This window comes from Rhinatrema bivittatum, chromosome 8, assembly GCF_901001135.1.
Source record: "Rhinatrema bivittatum chromosome 8, aRhiBiv1.1, whole genome shotgun sequence".
In the NCBI taxonomy this organism is placed as follows: Eukaryota; Metazoa; Chordata; class Amphibia; order Gymnophiona; family Rhinatrematidae; genus Rhinatrema; species Rhinatrema bivittatum.
This window is the reverse complement of record NC_042622.1, coordinates 172,282,353-172,302,394: the sequence shown is the minus strand read 5'-3', so window position 1 is coordinate 172,302,394 and position 20,042 is coordinate 172,282,353. Positions and strand designations below refer to the sequence as shown.

General features: G+C 47.4%; 1 protein-coding gene across 28 annotated transcripts in view; it reads right to left on the bottom strand.

The window, feature by feature from the left end:
• RPH3AL (rabphilin 3A like (without C2 domains)) overlaps positions 1–20,042 on the bottom strand; it is a 262,037-nt gene that overhangs the window by 235,172 nt on the left and 6,823 nt on the right. For 6 of the 28 annotated variants that reach the window (XM_029611447.1, XM_029611448.1, XM_029611423.1 and 3 more), the window contains exons 1-2: positions 6,810–7,618; positions 6,148–6,193 (exon numbers count right to left, since the gene is read on the bottom strand). Coding sequence is in view for 7 of the 28 variants with exons in the window: in XM_029611423.1 (XP_029467283.1) it covers positions 6,148–6,193; positions 6,810–7,174 (411 nt within the window). In the remaining 21 variants the exon portion in view is untranslated. Of the gene's footprint in view, positions 1–6,147; positions 6,233–6,437; positions 7,619–18,129; positions 18,207–20,042 lie in introns of those variants that run through there. The other 22 variants (XM_029611442.1, XM_029611441.1, XM_029611449.1 and 19 more) reach the window with 8 other exon arrangements.

Genomic DNA, 20,042 nt, shown 5'->3' with positions numbered 1-20,042 from the left:
AGAATACCAAAAATATTACACCAGAATCTAAAATATCAATACACCTCCTATCAGGAAAACAGAATAGGCTAAGCTACTACAGACCCCTACAGAGAAACCACATGCTAAAAGAATGCTTCATCTCAGTCTTTGCATGCAGAACACAAACCCTCACCAAATACAGAATAAAACCACATAAAGTATAAATAGAAATGTAGAGACAAAATCTAAACTGTAAAATGTATCATGCCGGACTCTATACAGTACAACAATGGAAAAACAAAAATGTCACCATTCCTCGTGAAACAAATCAATAAAATAAAGATATATAAATCATTAATCATAATTATAAAATCATACAAATAAAATAATTTCAAAACAGCTGATGAATAGAATATCCAATAATTAAAGATGCATGCAAATTTTGAAAGCTTTACCAAACACCAATAATATATTTCAAACAGCAGACACATCACATACTACCCAATAATTAAAATGTTAGTCAATCAAGAAAAATGAACTTAAAAAGCCACCTTTACTTACCCTCTTCAGCAGTTCTCCTACTCCTTTCCCTTGCAGGCCATACCAGAAGCAGCAGTAGCTGCTGAAGCTGTCCTCACAGACCTCTTCCTTAGGGACCACAACCAGTCTCTTCTCTCTCTCACACACGTACCAGTCACACCCTCAGGACCAGTTTCTGTCTCTCACACACCAATCTCTCCCCAACCAGTCTCTCTCTCTCTCACACACACACCAGTCATCTCCCTGATCAGCCGTTCTCACACATACACACGTCACCTCTCTGGCCAGACTCTCTCAATCACACAATGCTCTCGCTCGCTCTTACACACAAGCTCTCAATCACACACATGTTCTATCTCACTTACAAACAGGCTCAATCACACACATGCCCTCTCACAGCCACAAGCCAGCCAAAAACATGCTCCATCTCTCTTGCACACACACATTGACACACAGAAGCACTCTCCTTGTCTCACATACACATTACATTCTCACAGAAGCACCTTGCTTTCAAACTTCCAGCATTTTTCACTTTTACTAAAAGTGAAAGTGATGATCCCAACCATTAAATAAGAAAACCACATTCCTATCAGAAGGCGAAATGACACCCTTCTTTCAGGTTCTGTCCTCCCAAGGGACAGCCACCCACACAGTACAGCTTCTCTTGTTTTACGCTTCCAGGCAATAAAGAAAGTGTCTTTCTTCAAATTATCAGTCGTACGATTATTCATGTGGGAGATATGGAACCGAAAGACATCCTTAGTCGGCTTCCCTTTTAAATAGGAAGATGCCAGTCTTAAGTCATTTAAAAATATACATTTTCTAAAGGCTTAAAAAAAATAGCAAAACCGTTTCAGATTGGAACTATTCTAGTCTTCATGCTTAAATTATGCTTCAAAAAAAAAAACAAAAAAAAAACCAAACCCCACCTGGCATCAGTATCTTAAATTTGTGATTTTGCTGAGATGAACATTTTAAAAACTTTAATTTTTTTTGCTTTAGTATTTGTCTCTACCCACTTTAAGTTAAATTTTATTTTCCAGAAGAGGGATGCTTAAAATGTAGTAATTTTATCTTTCATCCAACTTTTCAAAAGTTCAGCTATATGTATTATCATATTTCATTTTTTTAAACTGGCAGATTCCTTTCTCACATACACACACACTCACAGAAAGAAGATCTGCGCCGAGACTTAGGGGCGCCGCGGCAGGCAGCCAGCTCCCGACTCGCCCTGCCTCCCCCCCGAGTGCCACCCTCCCGACAACCCCCCTAGTGATCCAGCGGAGGTCCCGGGAGCGATCTGCCGGTCCCGGGGCCTCGGCTGCCACTAAGCAAAATGGCGCCGGTGGCCTTCAGCCCCTACCATGTGATAGGGGCTACCGGTGCCATTGGTTGACCCCTGTCACATGATAGTGGCTGAAGGTAACCGGCGCCATTTTGCTTAGTGGCAGCCGAGGCCCCGGGAGATTGCTTCCCGGACCTCCGCTGGACCACTAGGGGGGGGGGGGGGGGGGGGGTCGGGAGGCAGGGCACTTTTTGCCCTTTCAAAATTCTGCTGCCTGCCGCGGCGCCCCCTAAGTCTCGGCGCCCTAGGCACAGGCCTAGCTCACCTAGTGGTTCCGCCGGCCCTGGTTAGAAGGAAAAGATCTGCAACAGAGTGGGCATGCCTGAAAAGTGGAGAGAATGAAATGTGATCTAAGAAAGCCCAAGGAATGGTTGAAGATTTGGCAGTTGGGATTTTATGCTAAGCGGTGCAGAGTCATGCACCTGGGGTGCAGAAATCCAGAGGAGCTCTATATGATGCAGGGGGCGGGGGAGAAGGGGGAAAGAGGATGAGTGGTGGAAGTCTGATGTGCAGAGATAAAAAAAAAACAGACATTACAGAGAGAGTGCCTGATGATCCGAAGGCACCAAAGCAATGTGACAAAGCGGCGGCTAAGCAGCAGGAAAAAGGAGGTGGTGATCCCCTTGTACAGGTACTCGGTGTGGCTTCACCTGGAGTATTGGGTTCAGTTCTGGAGCCCGTATCTCAAAAAGGATAGAGACAGGATGGAGGCGGTCCGGAGAAGGGCGGCCAAAATGGTGTGGGCTCTGTACCGCAAGATTTATGAGATGAAACTGAAGAATCTGAATATGCAAACCCTGGAGGAGTGGAAGGACAGGGAGATGATATAGACATTTAAATACCTGAAGGCTATTAAACGATGCACAAGATCAAACCTTTTCCAATGGAAAGAAAGCTGAAGAACTAGAGGAGATAATTCGAAGCTTCAAAGGGTAACTCAGGCTGAACATTAGGAAATATTTCTTTAAGGAAAGGGTGGATAAATGGAATGTGTTCCTGGATAGCCTCCTAGCAAAGGAAAAATACTCTATAGTTTTCTGCTGACTTGCATTCTTGTAAATGCATGGTCCGCAGAGCTGAATGCCAGTGATGGAAAAATTATATTGTAACAAATTTGGGCTTTTATAAGACCAAACTGTCCATTTACTAAGGGGGCTGTAGATAAAATGAATATTTTTCTAAGTGTATTTCTTCTGCAGTTTCACGACCTTGGAAACTGTTTCAGATAGTTTGCTCTTTTGTACAACCTCCACTACCTGGTCCCTCAGATTCATCAAATGCCACTTGTGAGCGCTTTGCTATATTTTTCCAGCAGAAAATAGTCCAGCACCCCCATAAACTAGGGACAAATTTCATTACCTAAGCTGCATAACCTGTGTCATTTGCTTTATGGAGTACTTTCGATTTGCTGTCCTCACTTGAAATCTCTACTGTCTTGTCTGCTATGAAGTACAGCTTCTGTCCTTTCAACTCCTGCTCAAATGCATTCAGTAAGGTATTAAAACAGATGTTAATTTCATAAAGTCTATTGTTCACACGTTACTACTTGAGGGGGTTTTGCCAGCCTGTCTTAGAGAAGTGAGGGAAAGTTCAATTAAAAAAAAAATAAAAAAATCTAATGCTAATCCTTCAGACCCCTCTAGTTTTTGGCCCATTTCCTCCGTTCCATTTTTGACTTAAATCATCAAGAAGGTAGTTTGGACACTATAAGAAGGGGTTTTGATGCAGGTCATCAATATGTCCTGGTCTTATTAGAACTATCGGCTCCTTTTGATACCCTTAGTCACTCAATTCTGCTGACACGATTTCAATTGGTCGGTGTAACATCAGTGGTCTTGGACTGGTTCACCTCATAGGTTGGCCATGGTAGATTTATGGTCTATTCCTTTTCACTATCAATAGGGGCCCTCAAGGGTCAGCAATATCTCCAGTTCTGTTTAACGTTTACATACTTCCACTGTGAAAGATCTTGCCTCAATTAGGTCTCAGTTTTAAAATTATACACAGATGGTATTCAGTTTTTTGTTACCCATCACTTCTCCTTTCAATGGGCTGTTAGAGAAGTTAACTCAATGTTTTGTCAACAATAAAATCTTGGTTATCTGAAAATAATTTACTTCTTAATCTCAATACAACTGAGATCATCTTTCTTTCTTAAACAGGAATCTCTAACATTCCTGAACAATGGTCTTTTAAGGACACTTCCATCCCCCCTATCAATCATTGTACATGCGACTTGGGCATGAAAATACATTCTTTTCTTTCATTCTGCCCACAAATACAATCTGTAGTGCAGAATTCTTTTCCCAAATTGCATCTTCATGGAGCTGTAAAACCATTTCTAAGTTCTACACATTTTTGACGCTTATTTTTGCCTCAGCAGATTATTATAATTCACTTTATATCGGACCTCCAAATTTGTCTCCGAAGGCATTATAGCTTATCCAAAATTCGGCCACGCGACTTATCTCCAGTTATCCCAGAAATGCCCATATCCCTCCAGTGTTAATTCACTTACACTGGCTCCTCATCTGTTGGCGCACTAAATTTAAGGTTCTCATGCTTGTCTTTGGATCAGTTCATGGTCTATTACCACATTGCTTTCCTGATTTGCCAAGCTATTGTCCCATGACATGGTCTACGTTCTTCTTCTAAACATCTCCTCACTGTCCCACCTCATAATATGTTACGTTTAAAGGAAACCTGAGATAGGATGCTTCAGGTTGCAGGGCCTAAGCTCTGGAATGAGATCCCAGAATTAATAAAAGCAGAAAATGACTACTTATGCTTTAGAAAATCTTTCGAGACCTATCTATTTTCCAAAGCATTCAATTTACCAACTGAGTGCAGGAACTGATTTTAGGGGCTTTATATGATCACAGATCATCTTGGCAGGGGTCATAGTGTTAGCAGTCTTGAAGTTGTCTTCTATTGTCTGTTAATTGTTTTGAATATCTTTGAATAACACTCTTAATGTTCCCCCCACTAAAGCCACACGCCTCGCTACGACCAAAGACAGAGCCTTTTCGATAGCAGGCCCATCGATCTGGAACAGTATCCCATCAAACCTCAGACTGGAGCCATGCCTTTTAACTTTCAGAAAAAGACTTAAAACCTGGCTCTTTCAACAAGCCTTCCCTGAACCACCAGACAATCACTAGTTGGCCTTCATTCCTACCCGGTCTGGCACTCCGTTTCTCAAAGAAAAAATAAATGGACTCTGAGACATTCAGGTTAAAGCACCGTCCTTAAGTTTTTTAACTTGTACACACACTCTATGGTAAAATTTCTTTTACCGGCCTATCTTCTTTCCAGCTTGTTGCAAGCTTCCAAGTTCTCTCCCCCTGTTGATTGTAACTTTGACTTATTCCTACTTATTGTTATCTTTCGTTTACGTGAATTTGTTACTCTAGTTTTTCCCTTTTGTTAAATTGTAAACCGATCCGATATGGTAATTTACTATGAAGGTCGGTATAAAAAACTGTTAAATAAATAAATAAATAAATATGTGTCGTTTATGTTTTTTGCGATGTATTTTGACTTTTATGAATGTTTAATTGTAACCCACTGCGTTTTGTAGATCAGCGAGCTATAAATTTTTAAAATAAATAAAACAAGAATGATCATGGAATTCAAAAGAGTGTGGGATAAACACGAAGGATCCCTAGTGACTAAAGGATGGATATGAAGAAAAGGGGTGACCTGTGTTAACTGGGGTAACCTGCATGGAGCAGCAGTTACTATCCTATGACTTGCTCAACTTCATGTTCTTAATGGCTTTTTCCCATTCCTGCTATCATGAACTGTTACTACAGACTTCTTTTCTTAATGGTCTTGTCTCTGCAGTTTCTGCTTGTTCTCTGTGTTTGTTGCTTTGTCATTTATAAGCAGTGTGCTGCCTGGTCTGATGCCAGTAATGGGAGGTTAGGACCCAACAAATACATGTGCTCTAAAGAAACTAAACAGCAATTCATCTGTAATTTAATTTATTTGTTTATTTTCTCTTTAAAATGAGTTATAAACCTCCTTTCCAACTAATAAGTTGTACAAAGCGATGTACAACATCAAATCACACTTCACAATAAAAACAACCACTTTTATCCTCAGCAATACAGCACAGTAAATTTTTATAAAACATTAATTCTGCATAATCCCTTCCCCCTCTATAACCACCAATCTGCAACTGCGGTGGTGGTGTATAAAAACTAAAGTGCATTTGGTAACAGAAAGATACCAACAGCATCGTTTTGGTGTACCTCATAAAAAGATCCTAGAAGCTGGATGGATTTGTAGCAACTTACCAGTGAGGCTGTTCTGTAGGCATTGCGTGAAAGTGGAGCAGAGCTTCTGTTTTCAAACCGGGAAAAGAGACAAGAGCGTAAAAATCTTAAAACAAAAAAAAAAAAGGAGAAAACGTTTTCAGGCTTTACGCAAGAGCATGGCGAGTACGGGTGAATGTGATAGTCATTGTCTAATGCTAAAAGTACACAGTACTGTACAGACACACGAGGGCGTCCCTGCCCTGTAGAGTTTACAGTGCAGACACGAAGAGTCCCAGCAGGACCAGTCCTGCCACACTGTGGTCCCTCACCTTCCTGAGAAGGGGGGGTCAGGTTCTTCTCAAACCCTCTCCCTGCCGCTCTCCTAAGTCCTGAAGGGAGCGACAGCGCCAGGACGTGTGCCGGCTCGCCTGAGAGTTATTTCCGCCCATTCAAGAGGGCGCTGCAGGGCAAGACACCAACCCTGGGGCCAAACCAGGCACGGACCTCGGCCTCCCCAGCAGAGTCCCGTCCGGGTCAGTCTGGTAACCGGCGCAGCGCAAACTCGCAGCGAAGCTCCGGGACGGGCGAGGGAGCGGCAGGGAGGCTTCCAAGGGGAATGAAACAAAACTACCGACGAAAGTGCATTGCACCCCCAAAGTTAAAAGAACATCCGTCCAACCCTGGAAAGCTCCAGCCCTCACCGGTCCGCCTGGCGTATTTCCCCGGGACTGCCCGAACCGGATCTTTTTTTGCGTTTTGGGGGGCTGTTTCGGCGTTTGCCTCGCGCTCCCCCTAGCGGCGGGCGGCGCATGTTGCAGCGCGACCCTCGCCGCGGCAGCCAAACGCTGGCGGCGGGCCCTTTCCGTGCATAATGAGGTGCGTTACTTAAATGCAAAACAAGCGACGTAGGCTGCACGCTGCTGTGTGCGCTCGCCCGACTGGGCGCGACTGGAGGTGGCCTCGGGTTCGGTGAGGAAGGGGTGGGATAGGGGGAGCGGCGCACTACTTTCTCGTCCGCCGCGCGGAAGGATGGTGGGTTTGTTACGGAGTGAAGTGCCATCACCATGGGCACGCGTCCCGGGGCGGCGCGAGAAGGAGGGGGGCGGGGCCGGCCGCGTGCCAAACTTTCTGCTGCAGAGTGAAAAGGGCCGAAGGCGTCCGGGCGCTGAGAGTGGGGAGTGTCTTCACTTTCGCAGCGTGGACTTTCCGCGCGCTGCGGAGGGTAAAATCGCTTTTCTCACGACTGCCCCCAACCCCTCCAAAAATCGGAGAGAATGTGAAAGGAGTCTCCTCCTGAGCCGGGGAAATCTCATGGCGGAAACTACAGAGGAAAGGCCGCAGGAGAAGGAGAAGCCCAAAGTTAAACACGGTGGTAAGCAGCTGCTGGTCAAGGTCGCCGAGAAAGAGAAGAAAAAGAAAAAGGCCAAGAAGAAGGAGAAAGTGTCGAGCCCCAGCAAGAAGCGAAGCCACTCCTCCACTCTCGACGAGACAGGTGTGTATCGGGACGCCTGGGGGGAGAGGCCGAGTCAGGTCTGAATCCCACCCCCGCCCCCAGACGAGCAGACAGGACTGGCTCCGCCTGCCCCCGATGACCTGCAACATAGAGCAATAGAAAAGGAAAAAACTTAAATGCAGATTGTGTCGTAGTTCTAGCTACTAAAATAAGTGGCTGCACTTACTGTAATTATAGCTACTGTCACAAAAAAAGTAACTCGCAGCTTTTAAAAAATGCTACTAATCAATAACAAAGCAAAGAATTACTTTAGTTTATCCTAAGCCCGAACACTATATTTTAACAATACCTTTTAAAACTTGAGTTTGACTCTTTCAATGTCGTGTGACTAATAAAGTTTGCAAACTTTTATTTGTTCCCTTTTCCATCACCAGATGGCGTCACTGCAACGTTTTCAAGGGCAGTTATGTGTGAGAAGGACTAGCCCAACCCCCATCCATCTGATCTAATGCCTTCAAGGTTCACTAATTAGAGCAGTGCGCCTTTTGCTTCCCAGTGTACCTTTCATGAGGTCCAGGAATTGCATATAGCATGTAACTGAACAAAAGAATTGCCATATTGGGTCAAACCAAGGGTCCATCAAACCCAGTATCTTGTTTCCAGCAGTGGCCAATCCAGATAAGTACCTGGTGGGATCCTAAACAGTAAATAGATCCCATGCTGCTAACACTCAGGCCGATACATTAAGGAGCAGTAGGAAGAGCTGCGTTAGTGCCGGGCACACCTGTGGTTGCTGCACGCACAATCCGGCTCACCTACCGCTTGATACTGTATTTAAATTGCTTGCAACTGCAAGCCACGTCCAAGAAGCGTCTGTGAAGTGTTAGGCCCGCACAACCCATTTTACTGTATAGAATGCTATACAGCGCCTATACAGTAACCTGGGTGCGTGGGCCTAACGCTTCACGGACACGCTGGTATCTGTCATTTCAAATGACATTTGAAATGACAGGTACCAGGAAGTGGATGGTTCTCCTACGCTCAAGGCGTGACGTCACGCCTTGAGCGGCCCAATTGCACGCACAGGTGCTGCTTTCGCCCGTGCAGGCATCCATCTTCACCGGGAGGCAGGGGAGCTGCGATCCGTCTCCGCCGATGGCTGTCTCCAGAGAAGGGCTGTGAAAAAAGTAAGTTGTTGCTTTACACTGCCAGTCCTCTCTCCCCTCCTCCCGAAGCAAGGCTGCTCTTTGTGCCTTGCTTCGGGAGGAGGGGAGAGAGGACTGGCAATCCCGAGCGTAGGAGAACCGTCCACTTCGTTGCTTTTTTTTTTTTTTTTTTTTTGGCTTTTTTGATTTTTTAGATTTTTTTTTCCGCTTTTGTTGCTTCAGGAGGAGGGGGGAGAGGACTGGGGCTGCCCCGGAGACCAGCACCCATGGTCGTGGCCAGGGCAGGTGAGCGGGGGCTGGGGGTAAGTTTGCTGCCTACCCTTACCCCTGCCTCTAACGCAGGGGTAAGGGTAGGTGGTAAGTTAGCAGGTTATACGTGCGGCAAAACGGCAGGGGAAAAAAGCGATAGTTGGGGTGCGCGTTACTGTATGGGAGGGAATAGCTAATTCGATCGTTTACATGTAATATACATGCCGCAGGCGGAAGGGGTTACCTGGTGATTTAAAGAGGCGGTATGAATCAGTTAAAGGGGATTGTGTATCGCAGGAAGGGCTAATGCGGCCGGAAAGTGAATAGAAAGCGGGTTAGGAGCAGGGTAACTGTGGCCGCAGTTTATTGTATTGACCTGACTCAAGGATAATTGGTGATTTTTTTTTATTTTTTTTTTCAAATTTATTTGGTTAATAGTTTATGGACTTCAAAAACTTATCCAAATCATTTTTTTTAAACCCAGCTATGTTAGCTATCTTTACCACATAATTCAGCAATTAATTCCAGAGCTTAATTGTGCATTGTGAAATAATTTTCTCCAATTTGTTTTAAATGTGCCACTTGCTAACTTCATGAAGTGCCCCCTAGTCCTTCTGTTATCTGCAAAAGTAAATAATTTATTCACATTTACTCATTCAAGTCCTCTTATGATTTTATAGACCTCAAGCATCTCTTCTCCAAGTTGAACAATCCTAAACTTTTTAGCCTTTCCTTATAGGGGAGCTGTTCATCCCCCTTCTCTGTACCTTTTCCAGATCAGGTCTATCTTTTTTTAGATGCAGCAACCAGAATAGCATACAGTACTCCAGGTGCAATCTCACCATGGAGCACTACACAGGCATTATGACATTCTATCTTATTCTCCATTCCTTTCCTAATAATTCCTACTAGGGATGTGATTCAGCCGAACCTTTTGGTTCGGCCTCAGTTATTGGCCTGCCGTGAGAAATTTCGTTTTTCTGCGGTTCAGGCTGATTTTTATTTTCAGATGCCCCGATTTTCAGGGTTAGTGCACACTAACCCTGAAAAATCAATTTTCCTGATATTTCAGGAAAATCTGCTTCGTCTTTCGGGGTGGCTGAACCAGGATGAATGTGCATCCCTAATTCACACACTGAGCCAAGGATTTCAAAGTATTCTCTTTTCCTGAGATGTAGCTCCTAATATGGAACCTAATATCATGTAACTACAATGTGGGTTATTTTTCCCTATATGCATCACCTTGCACTTGTCCACATTAAATTTCATCTGCCATTTGGATGCCCAATCTTCCATTCTCTCAAGGTCTTCCTACAATTTCTCACAATCTATTTGTGATTTCATTACTCTGAATAATTTTGTATTGTCTAAAGATTTGATCATTTATAAATATATTAAAAAGCACCAGTCCCAGTACATATTCCTGAGGCCCTCCACTGTTTACCTTTCTCTACTAAGAAAACTGACCATTAATTCCTACTTGCTGTCTCCTAGTGTTTTAAGCAGTTTGTAATCCATAATAGGACATTGTCTCCTATTCTGACTTCTTAATTTTCTCAGGAGTCTCTCTTGGGGGATTTTGTCAAATGCCTGAAAATCAAAATACACTATAATCCACCAGATTACCATAATCTACCTGTTTATTAACCCTTTAAAAAAAAATGAAGTAGATTGTTGAGGCAAGACTTCCCTTGTGTAAATCCATACTGGCTGTGTCCCACTAAACCATGCCTTTCTATATGTTCTGTGATTTTATTCTTGAAAATAAACTTCTATTTCCTAGCGTGTAGCAGATGGACTCAGAACAAGTGGGTATAGTGTGCTCGTGCTAGCAGTTGGAGACGGATCTGACGTCAGCATGGGGTACATACACCCCCGCAGGAAGTGCAGCTACTCAGTAATTTCTGTCTCCAAAGCAGTTTGGAACTACCTCACGCTCGCTGAGCGTTTTTCCAAATTCTAACGACTAAATTCATAGAAGAATCCTACCTGAAGACGAGCCCCGCACTCCCGCGGTGATACCCTCGGGTCCCTCCCCCAGTTGAGTTTCCCGAGGTGATTTCCGTGGTCCCTCGGAGGTAAGAGCCTCGGTCCGGTGGCCGACTTGCGGCAGGGACCCAGCCCCCGAGTGAGAAGGGCTCGGGCGCGGCATAGAGGCAGCCTCGGTCCCGGTGAGGACTTGGCCCCCCCGAGCGAGACAAGTTCGGGCGCGGCCTAGAGGCAGCGGGTGCACTTCCTCGAGCGCGGCGGTGACGGTAATCACCCTCTCCCCCCGCAGCCGGAGACCGCCCGGGTCGCAGCCGGGAAGCGCCGAAGACAAGGTAAGGCGTACATCTTTACTTGTGGGTCTCCGAGGAAGCAAGGATTAGTGGGGTCTGCCTACGTGGCAGCCCGCCAAGGAGGTCGCCATTTTACCTGCCTGCTCGCCGTCACCATCTGCCCTGGTTCGTCGCCTCGCTCTAGCGCTCAGGCCAGATTGAGCGCACAGGCGACGGGCGCATTCGTTAGGCGCCCGAAAATAATTGGGCGCATATTTGATAGAGGCGCATGTTGAAGACACCTTGATTCACATTGAAAGGCGCACATTGATTGGCGCACGTGGACAGGCGCACGTTGATAAGTGCACATTAGTAGGTGCACATCTTTCGCGCATATTACAAGGTGCATACTCTGGCTGGGAGCGCATCGCATAGAGATAACAGACGAGATGGAGCATAGGAGAGCCCATGCGTCCGCAGAACTGGCACCTCCAGAATCAGGCATAAGAGCTCTAGGCCTCTGCTCAGCATGCAACCTCAGAGCCACACAGAGCGAGGAAGCAGACTCCCTATGTGCCCAATGTGAGGAGGCCCTGGGAGTTCCAGGCCAGGGCCGGTCCCAGCCCAGCGTACTTGCCAGTTCCTCAGGGAGCACCCCGGACCTAGCAGGCCTCGGTGAGCAGCCAGGGAACCCAAGAGACCTGGTGCCCCTAAGGCTAGAACCTGCTTCGCTCTCCTGGGTGGAATTATTCAAGGGGATTCATGCCTTTGTCAAGATGCAGTCTGATCCCCGAACGGACCCATACGTACCGGATGACCCTGCCCCTGGACCCTCAAGACCTGGGCACGGCCACTCGCCACCCGGAAGCCCCACTTATGGGGATTCAGATTGCTCTGAGGAAGAAGGCGAGCACCCCGAGGAGGGAGAACTTCCCTCGGGGATAGAACCGTATTGGACCATGAGACGCTTCTTTCTTAAAGAGGATCTCCCAGACCTGGTCTATCAATGCCTGTCGGAGCTGGCTATCCCGGGCCAAGGCACCCCAGGGGAACCTAGAATGAACCCCCTGCTGGAGGGCCTGCGCCAAATGGCTCACCATTTTCCCCTCCTACAAGCAGCACAGCAGCTAATCGATCTGGAATGGAATGCGCCGGAGGCCTCATTCAAAGGGGGTCGGGCCTTGGCTGGCATGTACCCCCTGGACCCGGCAACCAAGGAGCTGCTGGCGTGACCTAAGGTAACGCCATAGTTTGCGCAATTCTGAAGTGCACCACCATTCCGGTGGGGGGGGGGGGCGGCCGCCCTCAAGGATGCACATGACTGGCACATGGACGCCATTCTGAAACAAGCCTTTGAGGTGGCAGCCATGTCCCTACGAATTGCGACCTGCTGCACCGTGGTGACGCGTTCCTGTTTATCACAAGTTAGGAACCACACCCCGGGAGAAGAAATGGAATCAGCTCTCTCGTTCCTCACTGACGCAGCCTCCGACCTAGTCCATACGGCAGCCAAGGGGAGTGTCATCCTCAGTGGCAGCCAGGAGACAGCTCTGGCTACGAAATTGGTCGGCCGACTCCTCCTCCCAAGACACGCCTCACAAGAATGCCCTTTAAGGGTTCCCTCCTGTTCGGCAGCGACCTCTAGAAACTGGCTAATAAATGGGGCGCCTCTCCATTACCCCGTCTACCAGAAGACAGGTCAAGGAGGAGCCAGCGCCCTTTTCCTAGGCCTCTCAGCGCTTCAACCCTTACAGGGCTCGCTGCCAAGCACCTCGTTCTCAGACCAGGAACCAGTCCTTTCGGACCAAGCACAACAAGAGGAGAACCGGCTCGGGTTCGGGTCCCGGCCGCACCCCACAATGAGACTAAGCCGACCCATCTGGGGGAAGAAGCCATAGGGGGCAGGCTAACCCTCTTCTACCGCAGGTGGGTCGAGATTACCTCGGACCAGTGGGTCCTCGCCATCATCTGAGAAGGGTATTACCTGGGCTTTCTTCGGCTCCCTCCGGACAAGTTTGTGGAATCTCCTTGTCCTCCCCTCAAGAGGGCGGCACTGGAGGCTACCTTGTTGAGTCTCCTGTCCCTAAAAGCCATAATCCCAGTGCCTGCATGGGAGACAAATTCTGGGCATTATTACATTTATTTCATAGTACCCAAGAAAGAGGGCACTTTCAGGCCCATGTTGGACCTCAAGTCAGTCAACCGACACCTACGGGTCCCCAGCTTTCGCATGGAAACTCTGCGGTCAGTCAAAAGTGCAATACAGCCAGGGGAGTTTCTCACATCCCTGGATCTGTCAGAGGCCTACTTGCATATCCCAAATCAATCAGGATCACCAGCGCTACTTACGCTTCAAAGTCCTGAACCAACACTTCCAGTTCCGAGCTTTACCCTTCGGGTTAGCCACCGCGCCGCGGACCTTTACCAAGGTCATAGTAGTAGTGGTGGCGTCACTCAGGAAGGAAGGAATTCTCGTCCATCCCTACCTGGACGATTGGCTGATTAGGGCAAAGTCACCGGAGGAGAGCCACCAGGCAACCAACAGAGTAGTATCTCTTCTGGAAAGCCTAGGATGGGTAGTCAACACAAACAAGAGTTCCCTACAGCCTTCTCAGTCGCTGGAATACCTAGGAGTCCGATTCAACACCCAGGAAGACAAGGTCAGCCTGACCTCCAAGAGGAGATCAAAACTCTGGAATTGACTGCAGGCCCTGCTGAGCACCACCCGGCCCACAGCTTGGGATTACCTATAGGTCCTCTGCCTCATGGCATCCACTCTGGGGGTGGTACCATGGGCGCGGGCTCATATGAGACCATTACAACGCGTCCTCCTATCTCGGTGGAGCCCACGATCACAGAACTACACCATGCACCTACCTCTACCGGCCAGAGTGCGGAATCAGCTACGATGGTGGTTGCAGCCCGGCCACACGAGCCAGGGGTCAAAAATGTCCTCCCCAACCTGGACCCTGCTCACTACAGATGCCAGCCTGAACGGATGGGGAGCACACTGCGAAGAATTAACCGCCCAAGGGCGGTGGAACAAACAAGAGTCGGGGTGGAACATCAACAGACTAGAGGCACGAGCAGTCAGGCTAGCCTGCCTGCGATTTGCCCACAGACTTCGAAACAGAGCGGTCAGAGTGATGTCGGACAACGCCACCACAGTGGCATACATCAACCGATAGGGCGGAACCAGAAGCCGACAGGTGTCCTTAGAAATAGCCCCCTGATGGCTTGGGCGGAGGCAAATCTCCAGGACATCTCCGCCGTCCACATCACCGGGAAGGACAACACCACGGCAGACTTCCTCAGCAGAGAAAGCCTAAACCCGGGGGAATGGCAGCTGTCGCCCACAGCTTTCCAGATGATTGTGGATCAGTGGGGGACTCCGGGCATGGACCTACTAGCGGACAGGTCAAACGCTCAAGTACCCAGATATTTCAGTCGCAGGCGGGATCCTCTATCCCAGGGGATCTACGCCCTGGTACAGCCATGGCCTCAGGGGATCCTGCTATATGCTTTTCCCCCATGGCCCCTGCTGGGCGCCATTATACACAAGATTCAGCGGCACAGAGGCCTAGTTCTTCTGGTGGCCCCGGACTGGCCAAGAAGACCCTGGTACGCAGACATGAGAAGACTACTGGCAGGGGATCCTCTACCCCTGCCTCCACACAGGGACCTGCTGCGGCAAGGCCCCATCCTCCACGAGGATCCAGCTCAATTCTCTCTTACGGTCTGGCCATTGAGAGGGCTAGACTGAAGAAAAGGGGATACTCGGGGCCGGTAATAGATACACTCCTCCGAGCACGCAAGTTCTCCACATCACTAACATATATAAGGATCTGGAGAGTATTTGAAGCCTGGTGCGACTCTCACAGCACCAATCCACATGCCGCTAAAATCCCCATCATTTTGGATTTCCTGCAAGATGGCCTTCAGAAGGGTCTGTCCCTCAGCTCCATCAAGGTTCAGGTGGCAGCGCTATCCTGCTACGGTCCCAAGAGTGACGGCAACAGCATTGCCACACACCCAGACGTTTCACGTTTCCTGAAAGGAGTCAAACACATTCGCCCGCCACTGAAGTGGCCAGTGCCCCTGTGGAACCTCAACCTAGTTTTGGATTTCCTAGCGGGACCCGCCTTCAGACCCCTCCGAGGCCTGTCCCTTCGTTTGTTAACCTTGAAGATGGCGTTCTTGCTGGCCGCATGCTCAGCGCGCCGCATCTCAGAGCTACAAGCACTGTCCTGCCGCGATCAGTTTCTCAGATTCACTCCAGGGGCTATCCATCTTCGCACAGTTCCTTCCTTCTTACCCAAAGTTGTCTCACACTTCCACCTCAACCAAACCATATCCTTGCCAACCACGGAAGGTTTTGAAGAAGTCAGAAGAAGGTCGAATACTGCGCCATCTCGACATCGGCAGACTGCTGTCCAGATACCTGGAAATGTCAGAAGCAGTACGAAAGACGGACCACCTGTTCATCCTTCACAGCGGGAAGAAGCAAGGGGCAGCGGCCTCCCGGGCAACCATCGCCCGCTGGATCAAAGAAGTTATCAAGGCGGCCTACGTAGAAGCGGGAAAACCATCACCTCTACAGGTCACGGCTCATTCTACCAGAGCGCAGGCGGCCTCCTGGGCAGAAACTAGGATGCTGTCACCGGCAGAGATATGTAAAGCGGCAACATGGTCCTCCCTCCATACCTTCTCCAGATTCTACCGTCTGGACGTCCAGGCCAGGGAGGACACAGCATTTGCAAGGGCAATCCTAAACGGACCTCGGGCAGCCTCCCACCCAGTCCGGGAGTAGCTTTTGTACATCCCATTTGTTCTGAGTCCATCTGCTACACTCTAGGAAATGGAGAGATTACTTATCTGATAATCTCGTTTTCCTTAGTGTATGCAGATGGACTCGGCATCCCGCCCGGCTGCCAGTATACATGGGGATTCACCGACTCACGGTAAGCCATGTTTCCTTATATAGGGCATCCACCCTACCGGGTGTCGACGCCTTCCGGTTGAGAACACTGGCGGTCTCCAGCTACTATCAATCGGTCGGGTTAATCATGTCCATTTAATCGATCGGTCAGTCACACATATATCCATAAAGCTTTTGCAAGGAAGATTACTGAGTAGCTGCACTTCCTGTGGGGGTATATGTACCCCGTGCTGACGTCAGATCAGTCTCCAACTGCTGGCATGAGCACACTATACCCATTTGTTCTGAGTCCATCTGCATACACTAAGGAAAACGAGATTATCAGGTAAGTAATCTCTCCATTTTTCCTGGTACCGAAGTCAGGCTCACTGTGGTCTGTAGTTTGCCATATCGCCTGTAGAGCCCTTTTTAAAGATAAACATCACACTAGCCACCCTCCAATCTTCAGGTACAATAGATTTTAATAATAGATTACATATTGCTATTAATAGATCTGCCACTTAGTTTTGTAGTTTTTGAAACTCTGGTGTGTCCAGGAGGTTTGCTACACTTTTTTAGTTTTCCAGTCTGTCCTGTTCACCATGAATTGCTCCAGTTCTTCCCAATCCTCGCCAGATATCACCCCAGCATCACCTTCGGCACTATGGTGGCACTGTATTTCAATGCAACTTTCTGTTCCACATGCTGACATGGCCCCCTGTTAGTCCCCACTACTGTAGGAAAACAGAATGGATATTTCAGTTCCCCTTCCATCATGGCCTGTAACCCTTTATAACAGTAATGAAGGGAAGAGGAAATCTGCTTGGGCAAGGAGGAGCCTGCAAGGAGGAATTAAAGTGATTTTCCAGCTTTTTCCATGAGGTAGTGCAGGGAGGGGTGAGCTTATGGGATTTTCAGAATCTTGTCAGTTGCTTAGAGGGGAACCTTTTTGGGAGGGGGAAGCCAATATATAGTAACATGATGCTGACTCTTTGTTATGACTGAATCCTGACTGGATAAAGTAATTATCAACCTGTTATAATGTATGTAAACCTGCTCTTTATGCGTAAACTTCACCTGATTATGCGATTAAAAAAAAAACCAAACCCCTCCCAGGTGTGAGGCAGAGTACTGATGTGCGCTACCAGTCTCTTGACAAAGCACTCTTGCAAACTCTGCCTCTCCCTTGCTCCTGTGTTAAGTGATGATAAAGTGATTGTCTTATGCTGAGTTAGCAGTGACATTTTGTTGGTTTGTTTTTTTTAATATACTTTAAGTGGCTCCTGGGAGCCTTCTCCAGTACAATACTCTGTATTACCAATTAGAAGACCTGGGTTTAATTCTTAAAGGGGAACACACACACATAATGCAGGACAGCTTTTGGTGTAGTTAAACAGGAATATTCCTCTGTAATTGGATGAAGTTTGAACTCAGCCATGAAGAATCAGAGGGTGGATGAGGACTATGGGACACATCTAGTCTGCCCAATTTAATTCTTGGTGCAATGGGAGAGGGTCTGGCTGCTTTTTGGCTCTCTCCTCACTCTGCACGAGCTGGGATTCTCTGCTTATCTCAGGCTTTCTGGCATCGTGTTTCCTTTCTGTGCAGCCATTTTGTTTTCTAATGTCACTCCTGAATCTAAAAGCATTCTCTTTCCCTGAAATAGGTTTGCTTCTTGTGTATTTATAGTTGAGTGGGAGATGTTTTTACTTGAAGGGTATCCAGCAGTTAGGAAAGGGGCGAGTGGAGATGAATCTCCAGAAGAATGCTACCACGTTTGGCATCAAAAACACAATCGTAAGCTTTTTGATTGACCTAATGGTGATTTTGACTTGAAGGACTGGACTAATAAATGCCCCTTTTATTCAACAGATAAACTCCAGAGCAAAAACTGGACAGACCTGCCCCTCACAACATCTTCCGATACCCAAGTTAGTGTCATCAAGGATCATGGAAGCAAACTGAGTTCATTCTCACCTTCCAACACTGTAGAGCACGGCCTTGTAGAGCAGATCAATGAGAGCCTGCGATGGCATGGGATGCTTGCCGACCCCCTGAAGGAGGAAGAAAGGATTCGGGTTTATAAAACAAACAGGAGGAGGCGCTACTTGCTGGCCGCCCAGGAGCGCTTGTACGATGACTCTGACATCCCGCGGTTGGCAGGAGAGGACTTACACCTCCTCCAACGTGAAGGGACAGACTGTTTCATGTTTCCCAGGAAGGACCAGGCCAATTCCTATTTCTTTAGACATGAGGTTCAAAATGTCCTGAAAGATGAAGATGGCCTGCTGGAGCTGGATCTGCCTCAGTTTGCAAAGATCTCTCAAAGACTGTTCTAAACCATTTGTGTACTCCTTCCTTCCTTTTTTTTTTTTTTTGTGTGCTAATGAGAAACCAATCTCTGTGCCTAACTCTTTTTGTTTTGAGACGTCCTTCTTGCTCTGTCGTGTAACTCAGTATAAGGAATTTGCTTAGTTTCTCTTAGACGTGGCTTGGGTGGAAGATTATGCAATTGGTGCGTTGCAGAGAGCTGGATTCACTAAAGTCTTAACTTCAAATCAAGGACATAACTTTTTTTTTTTGGGGGGGGGGAGGCCCTGATCTTCATTTCAGCTGTTATCTAAAATTAGGCTTGGCCTACTTTCATTTACAAAAAAATGACTGTAGGCTATATATGCCCCAGCTCATGGGAGTAGCCTAGTGTATTTTGAGGTCATGTTTGGGGATGTGATTTGTTGCTGTGGAATCATGCTGCTTCTGTTTTACCAAATCCCTAAGCTGTGGAAATGGCTAAATCTCTAAATCTGTTTGGCCATGGCCTATTTTTCTTACACGTGCCAACTCAATCAGCTCGTTCATGGGATGCTTTGTGTGCAGGAGAAAAATCTCCTCAGGACAGAGTCAAATTTTTTTTTCTTCAAGGGCCTCTGCCTTACACAAAGCAGAGACCACACCTATTGTGTTAATTTCAATTTCCCTCCATACTAGCAAGAAGGCAGGGCTTGGCAAACTCAGCCTTCTGCCACTGAAAATCCACTTCCTCTGGGTAGTTTACATTGCTGTGGGCTTTCCCTTTCTGGAAGGGGTGCCTCTGCTGCCTTAAAATCTTTGTACGGGGGGATAGAGGACACTGCTCAGGGCCTCGTAGAATACAAGGGAGGCAGCGGAGAGAAACTGATCTTCCCAACTTCCATTGTTTATCAAGCAGGGGTCTCTCTCATGCTGGCCACCGCACTGCTGGCACAGGGTTGCAGACTGGTGCCACAGGAATGTGGATTGTGCCTTCTTTTAAAGAGCCACCATCAGTGTGTGTGTGTTTGTGTAGCACAGGCTGCAGAGACTAACAGGCCGATTCAGTAAAAGTCAAGAGAGAGCGGGTGACTTGGTATTTAAATGAGGGACCGCAGTAAAAAGAGGCGCTAGGGACACTAGTGCGTCCCTAGTGCCTCTTTTGACAGGAGCAGCAGCTGTCAGCGAGTTTGACAGCCGATGCTCAATTTTGCCGGCGTCGGTTCTTAAACCCACTGGCAAAATTGAGCGTCCGGTTTTTCAAGCCTCAGGCTGATTTTTAAATTTATTTTTTTTAATTATTTTTTACTTTGGGACCTCCAACTTAATATCGCTTTGATATTAAGTTGGAGGGTGTACAGAAAAGAAATTTTTACTGCTTTTCTGTACACTTTCCCAGTGCCCAAAGAAATTAACGCCTTTTGGGTAGGCACTAATTTCTGAAAGTAAAATGTGCAGCTTGGCTGCACATTTTACTTAGTGAATCGCGTGGGAATAACTAATAGGGCCATCAACATGCATTTGCATGTTGCGGGCGCTATTAGGTTCGGGGGGGTTGGATGTGCGTTTTCGAAGCATTATTACCCCTTACTGAATAAGGA